This window comes from Amblyomma americanum, chromosome 11 (genome assembly GCF_052857255.1).
Source record: "Amblyomma americanum isolate KBUSLIRL-KWMA chromosome 11, ASM5285725v1, whole genome shotgun sequence".
NCBI classification, from domain to species: domain Eukaryota; kingdom Metazoa; phylum Arthropoda; class Arachnida; order Ixodida; family Ixodidae; genus Amblyomma; species Amblyomma americanum.
Window position 1 is genome coordinate 2,531,450 of NC_135507.1, and position 18,905 is coordinate 2,550,354.

The 18,905-nt window shown below is 48.7% G+C and overlaps 2 protein-coding genes across 4 annotated transcripts; one reads left to right on the plus strand and one right to left on the minus strand.

Moving 5' to 3' along the window:
* The first annotated feature begins 1,938 nt into the window (after positions 1–1,938).
* LOC144111062 (protein SMIM7 homolog) lies at positions 1,939–7,194 on the plus strand. 2 transcript variants are annotated; one of them, XM_077644185.1, is made up of 5 exons: positions 1,940–2,299; positions 2,368–2,409; positions 6,854–6,903; positions 6,959–7,049; positions 7,114–7,194. In XM_077644185.1, exons 1-5 carry the CDS (start codon positions 2,274–2,276, stop codon positions 7,127–7,129), a joined length of 225 nt encoding a protein of 74 aa, XP_077500311.1. In that variant the 5' UTR covers positions 1,940–2,273; the 3' UTR covers positions 7,130–7,194. The 2 variants fall into 2 exon arrangements, with proteins under 2 accessions (XP_077500312.1, XP_077500311.1); XM_077644186.1 differs by lacking the exon at positions 2,368–2,409 and having other exon boundaries at positions 1,939–2,299.
* Positions 4,019–18,634, minus strand: LOC144111061 (putative oxidoreductase ZK1290.5). Of its 2 annotated transcripts, none has more exons than XM_077644184.1 (6): positions 18,264–18,634; positions 17,754–18,205; positions 17,452–17,622; positions 7,257–7,450; positions 7,106–7,162; positions 4,019–4,090 (listed from the first exon to the last, which is right to left on the minus strand). In XM_077644184.1, exons 1-4 carry the CDS (start codon positions 18,343–18,345, stop codon positions 7,289–7,291), a joined length of 867 nt encoding a protein of 288 aa, XP_077500310.1. In that variant the 5' UTR covers positions 18,346–18,634; the 3' UTR covers positions 4,019–4,090; positions 7,106–7,162; positions 7,257–7,288. The 2 variants fall into 2 exon arrangements, with proteins under 2 accessions (XP_077500310.1, XP_077500308.1); XM_077644182.1 differs by having other exon boundaries at positions 17,682–18,205.
* Positions 18,635–18,905: the final 271 nt, after the last annotated feature.

The following is an 18,905-nucleotide window of genomic DNA, read 5'->3' on the forward strand; positions in this document are numbered from 1 at the left end:
GACGCTCGTACGTTCCATCCATCCATCAACGGAGAGCTACCATAGAAGGGCTATTTTTTAAACCTACAATTCGTGCAAGCTCGTGTAGGCCAGTGGAGGGCGGGGCTAAAGCTATAACGTGAGGCTCCGCACTCGTCTCCACGAGCGTCAGCCAATACCCAGCAAACAACGTTCCTCCCCATGTGCGCCCAGAAAGGATATGGAATGTCTCAGTACCGTAGTACAACATTTATCAAACATTTCCAGACAGTGCTACACTGGCTACACGCTACACACTAGTGTAGCCATTGTAGGTAAACAAAAAAAAGGTCGTTTAGAAGAACTTCTTGTTGGGCAAGTTGGTACATTGCTTTTGAAGAAACCATGTTGCGCATAAAAAGACCTCTGGCCTTTCCTGTGGTTGTCTTTTTATGCACAACATGGTTTCTTCAAAAAAAAAAAGGTCCCATCCACTATTAACTATAGGGCTAATTTTTTATCCTACAGTGAGCTACACTTCGTGCAGGCTCGTGTAGGCGAGCGGAGGACGGGGCTAAAGCTATGACGTGCGGCGCTGCACTCGTCTACACGAGCGTCAGCCAATATAAGCGTGATACGGAGCGCTGTCGTCCTCGAGAGCGGACGACAAGCTCTGAAATTTTGAGTCGTAGTAATTTGTTATAAAATAAAATGAAGAAATATATACAGTGTTGTGCGTTTTTATCGTGAAGACTTTAAAAAGTTTCCCCGCCTCAACCGCTGGCTCATTTGCCGTGAAACTGCACACAGAGCTTGCGTATTATGGTAACTTTTGTATCGTAGCAAGTTTGACAACGGTATTTACTTAGTTGAGCCGTGCATGATGCGAAAACGCAATCGTCTACGTAGAGATCGGCGAACCAAACCCCGCAGACGACGTTTTTTCGCTGAGTTGCAGCAATGACGCCATCTGTTTTTGAAAAAAATGCCGTAGCTTCTTCAATTTAAAAGGTTTTTCCACAGTATTGCGGAAAACAAAAGCCTTATATTGGCGTCGTGTGCTGTTGCGTTTTCGCTGCTATAGCTTTTGGACACTACGATTACGCCGAAGTCGTCTGCGCTCAGAGCAGGCCGTGCATACGGATTGGGGCCTCTTAGTAACGCCACTCAATATTCCCGAAAAAAAGAAACCGACTGTCCCGCATTATGTAGCTCATTTCCCTATGATGCTTTGACGCCCATGGTGGCCGAGGTAGCCGATGTAAACGTTGGCTGAGGTGTGGTGTAGCTGCCAGACCGACTATGCCTAAAACAGCTGACGTTCGCAGCGCGTGCGTGTCGTTCGATGGTCACAAACTTCAGCTGCGCCGTTTGTTAGGACCATAGAGTTTCTTTACTATTAACTAAAGGGAAAGCTGGCACCCCGCCTATGGGAGCTTACATGGAACTTCCTCGAGACCACCTGAACCACCATGGGCGCTCTAAACATCATGGGGCGAGAGCTACCGACTGCAGAACTAAAACTTTTGACCAAAAAATAATGAAAAAAGAAACTTTGCTCGATAATTAAGAATGTCCTATCATTCAATATCCTGTCTAAAAATTTTAACAAACTAGCAGAAAAGCATGTAAATGCAAATTTTGCCCAAAATAAGTTAAGGCTTTCTTAGGGTGGCTAGCATGCTCTCCTATTGGCCAAGCATTGCAGACCACAAAAGCCAATGTTTCGTGCTTAACAGGCGCATTTTTAAAAAATAAATGTTTTTTTTTTAAATGTTGTCGCTTCAACATTTTAAAACGTTTTTCCACAGCATTTCGAAAAACAAAAACCTTTTATAGGTGTCGTGTGCAGTTGCGTTTTCGCTACTATGGCTTTTGCACACTACCGTTCCACCGAAGTCATCTGCGCGCGCAGCGCGCCGTGGATACGGAATGAGAAATCTTAGTAACACCACTCTGTGCTCCTGAAAAAAAAAAAAAACCTACTGTCCCGCACAAAGTAGCTCATTGCCCCATGATGCTTTGCGCGCCCATGGAGGTGCAGCACCGCCAGCTTTCCCTCTAGTTAATAGTAAGAAACTATGGATCTGACTACTTTGGCACTGAAACGTTCATTATATACTTCGGCCGCAAGCTAACGTATTCGCGCCTATCAGCTCACCGACTTTGCCCGGCACATCTGTCGGTCTGCACAGGGCTTCTTTTTTCGCATGTTTCTGTACGACTGAGTGCCTTAGCACAGTATTTTGCGTGGTGGTGAGGCATAACCGTGTTCCGACTGACAGGCTTTGAAGCTGTTTTTATGTCGTGTCAACATGCTGTCGGACATAATACTCTTCGGGTAAGTGCTGTGTGAGGCTATGAATCTGCATGCTAGGCTTTTTATTGGTCTGCCTTCTCTCTTTGCAGTACCTTGATCCTGAACGCTGGTGCCGTCATAAACTTTAAACTGTAAGTGTTGTGCTTTCCGAATGTGATATCAGTGTTTAAGAAGCGTATAAGATTGGGCAAGTTGGTCAGACATGCTTAAAAAATAATGGTGCAGCATCAAGTGACTAGGACAGCGACGGTGTGTGTGTGCTCTCCTTGATGCTGCGCCATTCCCCTAAGAATGATATCAGTGTGTTTCAGCACTGCCGTTGGCATGCTTGCCTAGCCACATTTGCCATACGATCGTAGTGGCATAGTTAGTGTACTTACCGTAGGACGGTGTTAAAACTCTCTAATGAGGTATTTATATGTAGGCTTTTAGCCGGGGATTTGCCCTTGTACCAGAAATGGGGCGTATAATTTTATTCTCAGTGGTTAAAGCGCTCGACTTCTGGGCAGTTGTTCCCGGGTTCGAACCAGCCGCGTCTCAGTGGGGGCGATGTGATGATGGTGATAGCGCCACGGCACAAGGTATTTTCGTTTGCTCAAGGATCCAGTTCTTAAGCATTTTAACCTGATTAGGGCGAGCACCAGGCCTGGGGAATCTTGTACCCATTGTACTTACCACCGGTGGGTATCCGGCTCCACTGGGGATCGAACCGCGCACCTGCCGCATGCGAGGCGGATGCCTCGGTAGATCCCCAGGTAGTAATTATTCTGGACTTCTCCACCACCGTTTCTTTATCTTTCACTCCCACCTTCCTTCCCTTACGCCACTGCTCGGGTATCCACCAAGATGCGAGACAATTACTGCGTCATTTAAATTCCTCAAAATGCAAAAAAAAAAATATCCAGACCTTTGTTAATGTTGCAAATCTCAGAGGCTATGCCATACCACCAGTGGGAGCCAGGTAATCGGAAAAAAAAAAAAATCATGTCCAAAAACATCAGCATAACCACAAAGCTAAAATAAATTGTTTACTAAGAACAAAATAAGATAGAGTTGTCTCGTGGCTGTTAACGCTGACATTAATGCCAACATTTATCTGGCACCAAACCACACATTGATCTCCGGAAAAGTGCATTTAAAAATCTTTCCACGTCGCTTAAAACTCTAGTCGTCCTTGCCGAAAAGGACTGGGTGCAGCGTGGCCTCTGGGATTCGCGCCAAAAAATGTGTTGAAGCGAAATGGGCCCGTGGTGGCGACACCTGCAATTCAGTTTTTGGTCGGTGTGGACAGTCTGTGGTTAGTACATCGATACAGGCCAACTTCGGTTTGTCCTCAGTGTGCCTTTAAGAAAGGACATGGCTATCCTTTATGGATTTGAGGAAAAAGGGCACAATGTATCTTTTTCAGCCACCTGCTAATGTACTGATTATGGCAAATATCTACTGGCACAGCACTCCAGCTGCTTGCATGTGCCATAAAAAAACATCCTCAAAAGTGTGGCAGTGGATGCAATTTTATGATCATGCAAATGGAGCATGAGAAAAGCTCAGCAAGGAGCATCTACCATGCCCCGACTATTGTGTGCACACCACCACAGAGCTTTAGGGCACTTGTGCTCTCGTAACGAAGGAAATGCCCAGTGAAGTGCTCAAAAGCTTCAGAAACTACAAAACTTCTAGGTTTGGTTAGTGCTTCCTGTGCAACTTTTCTAGTGTATTGTTCATTAATCCAGTCTTTTCTGATGGCTTTTCCTGATGGTTTTTATTTCCATGCATATTCAGCTCCCAGGCATGATTACATGGCAGCTTCAGCTGTAATAGAGACAAATATTGAAGTCAGTTAATACATAGCCGCACTCAGTAAACAGAAATTGGTCACTTACTACATAGCAGCGCTCAGTATTAGAGTAAGCTCTAGAAGTTTTTTCTTGGCTATATCAGTTTTACACTTAAACCATGCTTAAGACTAAGTTCTGAGCAATTCTGCTAATGTTTATCTTAAGGCATATCATGGGTTGTAACTAGTGTCAGTTATTGCTATTTCCGCTCTTAAAATCTTATGATACAGCAGCACTTGTCACGGCTGGGGAAGGGAAGGAGGAAAAATGGAGGTGTTCGTTTTTTTTGCTTGAACAAAATTGTAAATCATTAAGTCCTCTCTGAAATTTTGGAATTTACATGCATCACAGATGCATGTAAAGCCCCCCCCCCCCCCCCAAAAAAAAAATAAAAATAAAACTATAGATAACAGGGGGTTTGCTATGCTTTGAAAGACCCTCCTGAGCAGACGCTGACTTTTCATTGAGGTTGCATAGATAAAAAGAGCATAATAAATTTCAGTTGCACTAGAGGTTCAGATCACATTTCTGGCAAGTATCCTTTCTTGGGGTCCATGCTAAGCTCGAGTAATGGCACAACAGTGCTGTAGCCATAGCATGAGCAGCACATTGCAAGCAGTACTATCTGTTATCTGGACATAGCGAGATGGACGAGTGCATCCTTGTACCATCAATCTAACATGAACGCTCGAGCTGCCGCTGACCAGAAAGACACGGGTTCAATCCCAGCCACAGTGGTATCATCAATGGAAGCAAAATGCTAGAGGCTCGTGTACCATGTGACGTCATGCACGTTATGGAACCCCAGGCAGTCAAAATTACCTGGGCCCTCTGCTACAGCATCCCTCATAGCTTGAGTCACTTCGGGACCCCCATAAAACCATCGAACGCTCCAGCATGTCACTTTCACTGACATTATTGCCGCTAAACGTTGGCTGGTAGGTCGCACCATTTTAAGGTGGCAGCAGGCCACACAATCTGTCATCAGCCACCGCAAACACTCTGCAGCATGGTCTCTGACACAGCAGCCAGCACTCAGCAGTGCTAATGTCAGTTGAAGCCACATGCTCGAGCGTGGTGGCTACGGCTCTAGTGCAGTGAAAAGACTTTCCAAACAATCAATTTGTGAACTGCGCATTAATACATACTGATTCCAATTATATTAGCCCTGCCATTAACATTGCTTGTGCTTGCCCAAAAACTCTTTACTACAGACTTTTCACTTCAGAATTGTTAGTAAGTCTTGCAAGGTTCATGCAAAAATGATGAGAGCTCAACAGAAAGTACTACTTGTTAAAAGACTTGATTCAGGGGCTTGTAAAGAACAGCTGAAGGTTTGACTGAATATGAAGAGCTGTAGAAACGTTAAACGTAGTACCATAAGGTGGATGTGCATCAATCTCGTTCCATCCTTGAGTAGCAGTACAATTGAAGTTTTGCAGAAGCTCCTACCGCATAGGCACGTGGGAGATTAAAAAAGATAGACCTTAAGCGATACCCACAGGTGTGTCTAACAAGCCCTGTCTTGTGCTTCACTTGAATACAGTCAGTGGTCAATCCAGCTTTCCAGTAACTGCTGTCTTGCCGTAGTGTTTTGCCTCTTCAAAGACAGACATGGTGCATAAACCTATTTGCAAACTCAGTGCAGCGTTAAGATCACCACGTTAGCATTATTGTGTCCAGATTGATTAGCGCTTAGCTACAGAAGCCAAGCAGTAGAAGACTACTTGCAAGCATCGTGATCTGCCTCTAATATGTGGAATGTCGGAGTACCTTTGTGTAGTCTGGAAGTGAACGAGCAGTATATAAGCAATGTAATTTCCTTGTGCTTGTCCAGTGTAGTATAAGTTAAAATGCATTGTAACCTGGGTATGCTGCTTTCCTGTAGCAAGGTTAATGTACATCTTACCTTGTGTAGTACATGCATATTTGTGGACTTTATTTCATCTGTAGTGCATCAACTTCAGACGTGCCGAGTTTTGCAACACGATCTCCACTTTACACTGGCGTCAAGATAAATGCTGTTGTCTGCACTTGTTTATGGAGAAATGCAAAGTGCATCTGGGGATTGACAATACACAAGCATGAATGTACCAGCCTGGCCATAAGAGCACTTCAGCTGCGCTTGTTTTGACCTGCTAGACCCACAAGCGCTGGCATAGGCAGCACTTTTGATATCACACCATTGGTGGCCAGCCACAGCCTGGGTCATTGTAAGGAGCTGCAGTGGTACACCTTTTCCTTTTGTGAATGATATTGTCCATGAATGATACTTTTATATTCAAGAGCGAAAAACGTCCGATGGCAAGGTTAGCTCAATTTTTTGTGAGAACACTTCAGCTTCCTTTTGAGGGTATGTGAAATAAGCGTAAGCTTGAAAAGTGCAGGTGTTGGAGAGCACTTATGATATACAGCCACTGTTTTGAAATTTGGCAGCTCCGATTCCATTTTTTTGCAAGTTCTAGCTTAAAGTCACTTAGTATTTTTTACCCTGGATACATAAGGACAGACATGCAAGCAGTGAAACCCTAAGTTGAATGCAGTCCTGAAAATACATTGTGATTAAGTGCAAACAATTCAAGATTGAACTAGAACAGTGTGCTTGAGCTGATCACCAGTGACAGTTACCTAGTTCTCATACTGCATGCTCCCCCTTTGGAATACTATGTATGCTCGTCTCTTTCTTGCACCTCCATTTTGCAAGTTTCTCATCTAAGCTGTTTTGTGAAATGCACAGGCCAGCCTCCCGGAATGAAGGCTTTACTGAGAAAACAGAGCTGACAGCAGGTATGTGCAGTTCATGTTCAGCACCAGCAGGTGCTTCATCAACACCTCCTTGCAGGTGGCAAGATCTGCGACCTTCTTGGCACCATCCGCTACTTCAGAGCATTAATTGGCATCTGGAACATCCTGGTCATGTTCCTGATGTTAGTGTAAGTTGACCCAAGGTAGGAATGTAGCCTTGCCAGCTGTTAACTGGTGTGCTTACCATTTCAGCTTCTTCAGTTCCTGATGGGATCAAGTCTAGCTCCAGGGGATGTGGATTCTGCAGTGAAAAATAAAAGTGTTATGCTTGGAGGGAGAGTGCATTTAGTAATAACGCCTGATAAGAAAAATGCTTGGCAGCAGAGCCAAAATACTTTTTTTGTAACTAGTCAAGAGGCGTGACGGTTCAGCTGTAGTTGCGGAGGCTGAGTCGTCCGGCCAGCTTGTAGCCATCAGGCAGGGGAGAGTCAATTTTCTCCTGCACTCCCGCTCGCTCGATGTAACGCTGGCCACAGTTGAGTGTCTCCAGAGCAGCCATGTCTTCTGGGCTCAGCTCAAAGTCAAATACCTGTGCAATCCAAACGACAACTAGACTCACTACCAGTCTGCAATCGGAACTTGCGGCCAATGAGCATACATGAACATAAGGCACTGCATAAGCTCTGCCAGTGCAGACCTTTTTTAAAATAGCATGCAAAGAACACTGAGATGGTCGCATGTACTAGTAGCAGTAGTATAAGAAATCTATTCGGCCCTAATCTACAGGCCGAGCAGTACGATTGCCTGGGCAACCAGTTGATGTTGTTCTTTCCTTTGAGCACCAAGCCAATCTAGCCGGGTGGTATCAAGCTGCCAGGCTAATTGTGTTGCATGGAAAGGGATGGGTTGATGACTGCATTCATTTAGATGTGCCAAAGCTGTAAGTATGCCTCCTTGATGGGGCGGCACAGGAAGATTCTCCCACTGTCCTCCAAGGGGTTCAACAGTGTGCAGTGTCCCTGAATGCTCAGGATCCAGCAACAGCTTTTTTTTGAGTGAGGGGGGTAGGGCGCAGTTTTTTTCCGTGGGGGACAGCGGCTTTGGAGTCTGAGTAGACCATGTATTCTTGCAGACGGTGAAGGAAACCAAATGGTGAGGTCCTCAAGGGGACAATGCATCTGGAGGGTGGAGGTACGGCCCACTGGTGTGGGGTCCAGGCTTGGGGAGGTGGGGATCGTACAGAGCATAGGTCCAGAAACCTCAATGAGCCATGAAAGTGGCATCCTTGTAAGTCACTCCGTGGCTATCGGAGAGAGAATGGTGGTTTACGGCCACATGACAACGGCCAGCATGCAGGATGGGGGATATGTTGGATGGCAAGGGGAGGATACGAAGGTTGGGAGCTGGGGTGGGGATAGGGGAGGTTGAACGCCTGAAGATTTAATGTCATTCGACTCTAATCGTATCGAATGCGGGCACCAGTTGAAGAGTTTAGCTCTGAACAAGCTCAATGTTTCAATTCCGAAAGGCAGCTTTTTATAAGCATATATCTGAGAGTGCATTTTCTGTTGAAATAACGTGGCTATGGAGGCACCTCAAAGCAACAAGCATATAATTGGCTCACATTGGACTTCATCACGTTCTGTCATCAGAAAGGGGGAAGGAGGCGAGGATTTATACTGACACCTAGAATGGGAACATGTTAGGGCTCTGGCCTTGCAGTATTACTTTTGAAATTAAACTATCCAAAAGCGTGTATGTGTGTGTGTTGTGTTTTATGGCACATAGGCAACTAAGGCCATCATATGCCAAGCTCGAGGTATAGGAGAAATTTCTGCATAATTTTATAGAAATGTGAAAAATCATCAGTGGTGTAGAGTGCTTAAATAGTTACAACTACCTCATTCATGCATTCACCAAGTGCCTCTATAGGTAGTACATCCATTACGTTCAAAGCAGGGTAATTAATACGAGGGGTTTTAATTAAGTTGTCTACCTCAATATGAAAACAAAGTTTGGGGGGGGGGGGGGGGGGGGGGGGGAGGATTGCATTTACTACATTTCAATGCAATCCCCCTTGATGTCAACACCAATTCCACTATGCTTTCTATAGTTTCCCTCGGTACAGAACTTCTTGTTGCTGCAGAAAGCCTGTTAATGCTTCGACTGCAGCAACATCAGGAAATAGTCGGCCATGCTGAGATTTCTTCAGGTTACGAAAGAGGAAGTAATCCCCGGGACCAAGGTTTGAACTGCAACGTGAATGGTTAAGCTCCATAAAGCCGCACTCCCATTTACACAGCTAGCACTGACATCGGTGAAAGGAAACCTGGGATATGCTTCTGCCATGTTTATGAACCACCAGCTCCTGCAGTATGCATTTTGCATCACTTCAGTGTGGCAGTGTGTGTGATATTTCGGCAGTCCAAGCACAGCGGTAGGGAACATCTGATGAACACAAGCTTCCTCCCTGTGCAGGCGAGCAAAGGCACACTGAACACAGCGATGGAGCTTCATGTGGTGCACATTAAACGTGCCAACTTCGACCGCAAGAACTGTTACGGTCAAGTGTAAATTCACAATTTTGACTGTCGGGTACGTGATAATGGCAAAACAGGTAATGCGTCACTGATAAACCTGAATTTTTTGCATTGAAATAGCAACCAGCCATGTAGCTCAGGAGACAAATCTTTACTGTGCCTCGTCGCTTCTCCTAGGGTACAGCACTAGGCATGAATATTTTGCATGATGCCGTCGCACAGTGAGGCACTACGCAGTGAAAAACTGCGAGCCGAGGCCTATACTGAAACAGCATGCAGAGGCCGACGCAGCAGGGACACCGAGTTTTCTGTGCACAGGGCGCCTCTATGCACCATTTTGCATCAAGGCACCCAGCCGTGTGCTGATCATTTTCATGCCACCACAGCTAATGGCAGAAATCAACATTTCTGTAAACTGTTTTGTTTTTTGCAGAAGAAAAAAAGGAACTAACATTAACTGGCAGTGCAACATTAATGAATGCCTCGAGATAAGTTTACCCAGCTCAAAGAGCCTAAAAGTAAAGAAACTGTTTTTGAGCTGACCTCTAAAGTAGACCCTCACCTTCCTCGAGCTGCATTGCTGACAAGCTCTCACCTATGCACTAACGGAGGAAATGGGCAATTATAGCAATTACTGCATTTTAAACCAAGTGTCTCAAATTAGCTCATACTGTTTACGTGTAACGTCTGCAAGCAGGTTAACGGCAGCACTCTTCTCTGCTTCCAGTCGTGAGAAGCCGATGTTCTCGCACTGCCGAACCTTTTCCTCACCTTCAATGTGCACCTATACAAACAGACGTGATTTGTAACCCTCCATGAAAGGACTGCACATTCGGAAAAGAAGGCATATCCACGCACAAAGGAGACGATTGCAGCATGAAACATCTCTGTTTATATGCGTTTCGAGCCGTGCGTGGTACCCAAGTGGTTTGTAAACATGGACGCCATAGCAGCAATCTCACTGATGTGAGGTCACGTGCAAGCTATTTTTTGCAAGACCTGTGAGTTTTCACATCGTTGAAGCAGAAATACACTTGCCGATAGCCTTCCTCGGAGTTTCGCTTTGATTACTAGTTTATTGCCAAATTATTGAACAGGTGTCTCCCGTCGTCACCTTGTGTTGTGTGAATTTTAGTAATAAAACCCCTCCTGTATAGTAAACAGCTCTTGCCATAAGCTTTCCAGCTGACATATGCACGTGATATTTCTTCAGAGTTTGTGTCTTTCATGGTTCTACTGCAATGACATGCTCGGATTCCAGATCATGGAAGCGGACCCTTGTTTCGTCACCCGTAAAAATCCGAGGTCTCCTGGATTTTTCTTAACATGTCTAAATTCTCTTTGCTATATTGCTCAAGACATGTTTTCTGCTCAGGCTTAAACATTCGTAGCACCTGCCAGAAACTGATGTTTTGACAGCATCAAAACACTGAACGATAGAGGAAATCGCGCCTTGTGCAATGCCTAGTTCACATTCTACAACACATCAGCGATTTTCCAAAATCTTTGCCTCCACATTATGACAGTCATCTTGAGTCCTACAGAGTTTAAGCTGTTTAGCGTAAAACTTTGTGGTTTGAAAATGAATCTCGGCAATGTAGAGCAACCATCCTTTCATAAATTTGCTTAGGTTTCTTTTTAGAGCGCTGCTCTCAGGTGCCCTTTCCTGTGTTCCGCGTCTTAGTTGGCGGCATAACCAGTTGTCCAAGTAGCAGGGCAAAACACTACCTGGAAGACAGCTGCCAAGGGAAGATACCGAAGGGTGGCCAGCAGTTGCAGGTGGCCTGTGAAGAGCTGCACTCAAATTTCGCATTGCCGACTACCGCAATTGTCTTTTTCCTTTGAAACCCCTTGCTTTCTTTCTAGCCAACACCTAACCACACTTGACATCCCATCACTTGCAGTGCTTTAATCAGACTGAATTACTACTCTACATTCATGGCTGGACTTCTCCCAATCTGCACCAAAGAGCTTAGGTCCCCATTACTGGCAGAACATACTGGGGTAGACAACTGGCTGAACACACCTCATATATAGGTGTGTCACGTGTTAAAGTGCCACAAAAAGCGGTGTTTGAGCTTGGCTTTAAAATGACTGCACTGTGTAAAGTACAGGCTACCGAGCGTCCATGCCGCTCTACCGACCCCCGCTATGCCCGAAGACTCCAACCACCAAGCCGTGCAGGTGAGCTCCCCAGTCCTCTGTTCCGGCTCCCTCTGGCAACAGGACCCGTCCTCTTCAGCGGTACGGACGATCATAACGTTGAAGACTGGCTCACATCATACAAGCGGCTGAGCATATATAACAAATGGGACAATACTACCAAGTTGAATGTCATCTTTTATTTGACCGGCATTGCCAACGTGGTTTCGCAACCACGAAGGAGACTTCTCCATGTGGACTGCTTTCAAGGCGAACCTCACCGAAGTGTTTAGACGTCCTGCTGTGCACAAGCTGCGTTCACAAGCTACACTGAAGATGTGGTAAACCTGTGCTCGTGCGTCGCCTTCTTTCACTTCACCTGATCACATTACCTTCTCCACCTGGCGCTCACCTTCTCCTCATCGCCGCTCCCTTTCTCCCATGCGTCGGCGCCTGGATCTTTCACAAAAGGAAAACTAGATTCCGCAGTTCCTGAGGCGAGAACTGCGCCACCAGCAAAATGTCCAAGGCCTCAATTATCTCCCGCGAATCTGATCACCGTTTCCGTAGAGGTGCTCTGGTGCTTGTCCACACCGGTGCTGCTGTTTCTGCCATGGCCGCCACCTTATGCAGCTCCTTGCGAAAAGTGACTGCCCCGCTTGGATTCTCGATGCGCACCGCAAGCGCACAGCCTACTGCGCCGTTAGCGACATGCACAGCTGACGTTGTTATTCAGGAGATCCTCTACGTGGTTGAATTTATCATTCTGCCAACCTGTTCTCATGAAATCATCTTGGGTTGGGGCTTCCTGTCGCACCATAACGCAGTCATCGATTGTGCTCGTGCTGAACTCTAGTTCTTAGCGCTCAGCGGTTCCTCGTTGCCAGATGCCCCTTCTACTGCTGCTGCCAAAGCTGTCGTTGCTGAAGAACACTGACCTGCCTGCCCACTCTTCTGTTCTTGTGCCCATCACTTCTGACCTTGTTTGCGACGGCAACACACTTTTTACACCATCGCCCTCTTTCTGTGCCGCAAGTACCTGCCCATACCTTATGCTGTCCTCACCCTGTCAGCTGGCCTTAGCGCGTTGTTCATGACCAATCCGTTTCCATATGCTTCCGCCATGGAGCAAGACTATTTACGAGGTGAAACTCCCGTCAGCGCAAGCGAGCGCAGGCGACCAGATAAGGTCACAATTGTGTGCGCCGACGGGGCCGTATGCAGTGGCGGCGCCATGCGGCGCGTCGTAGAAGCTGCAGCGAATAAAAAAAAATGCAGCGCCCGGGCAGGCGGCTCCGGCGCGCGCTCAAAGCAGACGACACGGGTGTTTGCTTCAGCGGGCACACCGTGACGCATTTCTGCGCCCTTAAGTCAAACAGCAACAGTTCTTGTCGGTGTCTGTTCGAGGGCCGTAATACTAACAGCGCTGCTACACGCAGTGCGGCCTCCTTCGGAATTTCCTAGACTAAGATGGGACACAGGTATTTGTTCAAAATTGCAAAAGCGGTTACAAGTGTTGCAGGGAGAAGGTGAGCATCTTCAAGGCACCGAATGACCCTGAACTCCTGCAGCGCTTATGCCCACCCAATCAAAGTCATCGTGTGGGTGTCAAACAAAAGCCCTGCGTACAACCAGAAGCTACAGATCATCTTATAGCGGTCATGGAAAAGAACCAGTTTTATTTTTTACTGTGCTCAAATGGTTGAAGCGTAGCACCAGTTACTCTTCGGGCTACCAGCAGTAAAGAAGCGCGCGAGAGTGCCCTCAATAGAAGTGAGGCGCGCGCGGCCGAACGGGAGCAACACGCTCAACCGGTTGCCTTGGCAACTGAAACGGCGGTAATTTCTTTCCAGGCCGCCAGCATGATAGTGGCTCCGCTGGCTTGTGCCCTTTTCTGGTCGCCGCAAACAGCGGAGTTTCCACTCCTAAATAGTCTTCCTCCGCGGCTTCCGCTGTGCATCGCAGTGAGTGCCTCGGTACCATCCAGATCATTGATTTCATTCTCTATCGCGATGAGACTGACGATTCGCCGTCCCTCGACGTAGATGCCCTCAGCCCGCCGGTTCCCGCCCTCGACACTTCGCCTCCAGACGCTTTCCTTCCGTCCATCAACGCCTCTCTCCCTGCACCTCAACTTCTCGTGCTGCTTCATCTCTTTCGTTCCTCCTCTGATGCACACCAACCCACTTTGACCCACATGTCGACTGTCGCCCACCACGTTGAAACCGGTGACCGCGCCCCTCTGCATCAGCGCTCATATCGTGTCTCAGCCAGTGAACGCCAAGTTATTCAAGACCAAATTGACACCATGCTTCAGAGCAGCGTGATCCAGGCCTCACACAGTCCCTGGGCCTCACCCGTGGTACTCGTGAAGAAGAAAGATGGCTCTATTCGATTCTGCGTTGATTACCGCCACCAGAATAAGATCACGTGAAACGGTGTTTACCTTCTTCTCCGCACTGGTGATGCTCTAGACTGCCTACAAGGAGCGGAACTCTTCTCTTCTCTCGATTTACGCTCTGGGTACTGGCAGGTCCCCATGGCAGCCAACGATCGCCCTAAAACCTCATTTGAGACCCCTGATGGCTTGTATGAATTTAATGTCATGCCTTTTGGCCTCTGTAATTCTCCGGCTACTTTCGAACGCATGATGGACACCATTCTGCATGGCCTGAAATGGAAGTCGTGCCTCTGTTATTTCAATGACATCATGATCTTTTTGCATGACTCATCTGTCCTGGCTGAAGCACGTCTTAGCCTGCCTTACGAACGCCGGCCTTCAGCTGAACTTAAAAAAGTGTCGATTTGTTGCTCGTAAACTGACAATTCGATTTGCTGCTCGTAAACTGACAATTTTAGGCCATATTGTGTCAAAAGGGAGGGGGTCCACCCCGACACCTTCAAACTTCGTGCTGTGACTGTGTTTCCAAAACCTACTTGCATTAAGGAACTGCGCAGCTTCCTAGACTTCTACTTCTATTTTCGACGTTTTACCCGCAGCTTTGCGGCCAATTGTTGCCCCTTTAAGTCAGCTTTTCGGCAGCAATGTGGATTTTTCGAGTTGGTCGCTTGCCTGCGACGACTCCTACAACAACTTGCGCAGTTTCCTCATGGCACCTCCCATCTTGCATCACTTCGACCCGCAAGCCCCAACCGAAGTTTACATGGACGCCAGTGTCATTGGCCTCGGGACTGTGCTCGCCCAAAGCAAGTCTGGATTCGAGGAATATGTGGCTGCTTACGCCAGCCGCACCCTCACGAAAGCCGAATCCACGTGACGGAAAAAAAGTGCTTGGCCATTGTCTGGGCCCTTGACAAGTTTCGACCTATCTCTATGGCAGTCCTTTGACATGGTCGCCGACCACCATGCCCTATGTTGGCTTTCTTCGCTAAAAGATCCCTCCGGTCGCCTGGCTTGATGGGCTCTCTGTCTACAAGAATATAACATACGTGTCGTATATCGGTCGGGCCGCAAGCATCGGAACGCTGATGCCCTTTCCCGCTCTCCGCTGAGCTTGCGAGCCTCTCTGCCCTTGAACCCGCTGCACCTTCGCTCACCACCTGAGACATGCCTTCTGAGCAGCGTAAAGATCAATGGACTGCCTCTCTTCTTGACTAACTCTCCAACCCATCTACGACTCCAGCGTCCCGCGCCCTTCATCGCCAAGCTTCACATTTTGCAATCCGTGATGATCTGCTTTATCGGCGCAACTATAACTCTGATGAATGGAAATGGCTTCTTGTCATTCCCCGACACCTCTGGTCCCAAATCTGCACCTGTTTCCACGCTGACCCTCAATGCGGCCACGCGGGAGTATTCAAGACGTACACTCGCATCCGTCTCCAGTACTACTGGCGTGGCATGTATAACTTCATCCTGAAGTACGTTCGCTCCTGCCCGTCCTGCCAAAGCAGTAAGTAACTGCCTCATCACTCTGCCGGAGAGTTGCTGCCACTACATTGTCTACCTTGCCCCTTCGACCGTGCTGGCATAGATTTATACAGCCCTCTGCCGTACACCGCTGCTGGCAAACGCTGGGTCATTGTTGCCATTGATCACCTGACCTGGCATACAGAAACCGCCGCACTCCTGGCTGCTACAGCTTGTGAAGTGGCATCCTTCATTTTGCAGCGCTTTATACTTGGCCACGGTGCTCCTTGTGAACTCCTCACTGTCTGTCGTCGTTAAAGCTCTACTCGCTGAGGGCAATATAATTCATCGGACTTGTACAGCCTACCATCCGCAAACAGATGGTCTAACTGAATGATTTAATTGCTCTCTGGGCGACATGCTGGCCATATAAGTTGCTGCCAACCACATGAACTGGGGCCTCGTTCTACCCAGTTCACAACCGGTTTTTGTCCAATTTTCCTGCTCTACGGCCGGAATCCCTCCGTTCCCATTGACACAGTTCTCCCATACCACCCTGCCTCATCTGAGTGTACAACTGTTTCTGAACCTGCCTAGCATGCAGAAGACTGCCGCCAGATTGCACGGTTGCTCACGGTAGACACTCGGGGGTGCCAAAAACACCGCCATGACAAAGGTCAGTTTGATATGGATTTCCCACACAGTTCACTCGTCTGGCTGTGGATCCCTTCCACTGCTCCCGGCCTCTCAAAGAAACTTTTCAAAATCCCACGGCCCCTACCGCATCCTGGAACGCACATACTCAGTCAACTGCATTATTGAGCCCCTCGCACTATCTTCCAATCTTTGCCGATGTGGTCACGAGACTATGCATGTCTAACGACTCAAACCATACTGCGGCCCGGTTGTGTTGTCGGCACCATGAGTCGCCAGGATGGCTCCTTTTCTCCCCGGGGACATTGTGAAGAAGGGCATTATCCTAGCCGCACTGCCATCGCTCAGTGCAAGAGCCTGCCGACCTGGACAGATCACAGACTCGGTCGCCGCCATCGTTTCATCGCCACCTGAGCGCTGACCTAAGTTCCCGTTACACATGTTAAAAAACGCTACTGTGATTTCTCTTCTTCATTAGTGCTCCTTTAAGTACAGAGCGAATTTCAGTTTCACACATTTGGCTTTCTGTTTCTCCTTATATGAACATAGAAATATGTGAAGTGAGTTTTTCATGAGGCTGCTTACTGAATTATGTGCCGCAGCATGGTATGTAGCAAGCTCTAATGTGCAGCAGGGCGATAAAGCAGCAGGGGGAGAGGGTGACGTGGTAGCCACCGCACCGGGTGCAGCTGACCCAGCATTTGGAAGCTCAGTTCCTGCTTAACTGCAAGGAAAGATTTATAGAACGTCTGCAGCAACTCAGCTTGGAAAGCAGGATCAAACAAAAATCCCTGGCATCACAGCAGTTGGCTGAACGGCTTCTGCACCACCTTTAAACACCTGCGAGATGCAGTGTCATCAACTCGGCAATGGCTTAGTCAATACAAATGCCATGACAGCATCCCCTCTTCTCGCAAAGGTTTCAACCTTGCAATAGCGTCCACACTGCTTGACATCGTTTCAGCTCATGTACCAGAGTCCAAAAATATGTCTACCCGAAGGCCACCGTTATCGAGCAGTCAACTCCTTTTCTGGTTTTATCGGGCTTAACGTCACAAAGCGACTCAGGCTGTGAAGGACACTGTAGTGGAGGGCTCCGGATAATTCCGACCACCTGGCATTCTTTAACATGCAGTGACATCACACAGTACACGGGCCCCTAGCATTGCATGCCCATCAAAATGCTGCCGACCACCACGGCCAGGATCGAGCGTGTCGCCACCCTTTCGGTCCTGTCCTTTGGGAAGTGTTGGCCGCAATACTCAATGATACAGCTCATGTCCAAGCTAGTCAAAAGCACAACTGAGGATGCAACTGCAAAAGCTGCACTACAGCTGACCACTTGCTGGGGACCACAAGACAGAGACGAAGAGAAGCGGGCACCTGTGCATTCTCGCGCACCCGTTCACGGCGAGTCGACTTTGGGATGGCCAAGACGCCCCTCTGGAGCGACCAGCGCACGAGCACCTGGGCAGCCGAGCGCCGGTGGCGTTGGGCCACGCGGCACACCACGTGGTTGGCCAGCAGGCGGCCCTTGGCCAGCGGCGAGTAGCCCTGCAGCGGCGGGGGGCGCTTCAGCAGCCGCGTCCCGCCCTCCCAGTTGGCCAGCCTGCCTGGAAGAGGATGCCCTCGCTCCGGCAGAAGCGCACCAGCTCCTCAGGCGCGTAGTGCGGGTGGAACTCAACCTGGTTAACGTGCGGTGCTAGGCTGCACGCCTCCAGCAGCCGCTCCAGGTCGTCCCTCTCGTAGTTGCTGACGCCCACAGCACGACACAGGCCCTCGTCGTGAAGCAGCTCCAGCTGCCGCCACGTTTCGTCCAGTGTGCGCTGCCGGTCGCCGCACTCGGACGGGCACTCCGGCCAGTGCATCAGGTACAAATCCAGGTAGTCGACCGCCAGTCGCTCCATCGAAGCCCGCAACGCGCACCGCGGACCGGCGCCCCCGGCGCCCGCGTAGTCTCGCGGCCACAGCTTGGTGGCCACGAAGAGATCCTCGCGCGGAACGCCGCTCTCCGCGATGGCCTGACCCAAGTAGTGCTCACAGCCGTAGCGCTTGGCCGTGTCCACGAGACGGTAGCCGCAGTCTCTCAGTGCATACACCACAGTCGAATGGCAGTAGCCGCCGCTGTGCGAGGTGCCTGCGGAAACCCCGAACCCGCATTACAACTGCGTTTCGCTACTACAGCATGCACTCACCCAAGCCGAGAATGGGCATGCGCACGCCGTTGCGAAGGGAAGCGCGGTCTTGCAATGAGTCGCATTTCATCGGCGTTTCCATTGCGACCACAGAGTTTCTACAGGGAAAGCTGGCGCCCCGCCGCCTGTGTTTATAGTGCCTAGAATATAGTGGCTAGTGTGCCGAGCGCCAGCGCTGCGCAATGGGAGCAGGTGGCACCGTTTGCAATGAAAGCCCACCGATGGCGGCAGAGGGCGCTGCTTGTCGGGAGGGTGCTGCCGCAGCAGACGACGCGGTTTTCTCGCTTCGGAAGGCAGCGACCTGGTCTTGTGCGTGCGCGATTAACCTGCTTGTGCACGAAATTTTGTTGACTGAGGTGCAGTGTATGTTGTCCTGTGTGGCTCCTTGCACATTAAAGTCGACGCATCCGCTCCTCCGAGCAGTTCTGTGGTGATTTCGTCGGTTTTGTGCGCGCGTTCTGTGCGTGCGTGTATTCGTTCTGCGTGCTTTCACCGTGTAGTCAAATCATGCACTGAGCTCTCGATTGTTTTTTTCCCGTGTCCACCACTAAACGAGCTACATGTGACTGCACAAAAAAGATGTCAAAGACAAAGCGACAGTGCAAAGAGAAGACTTGCTTTGTGCCAATGTGTAAAAGCGGT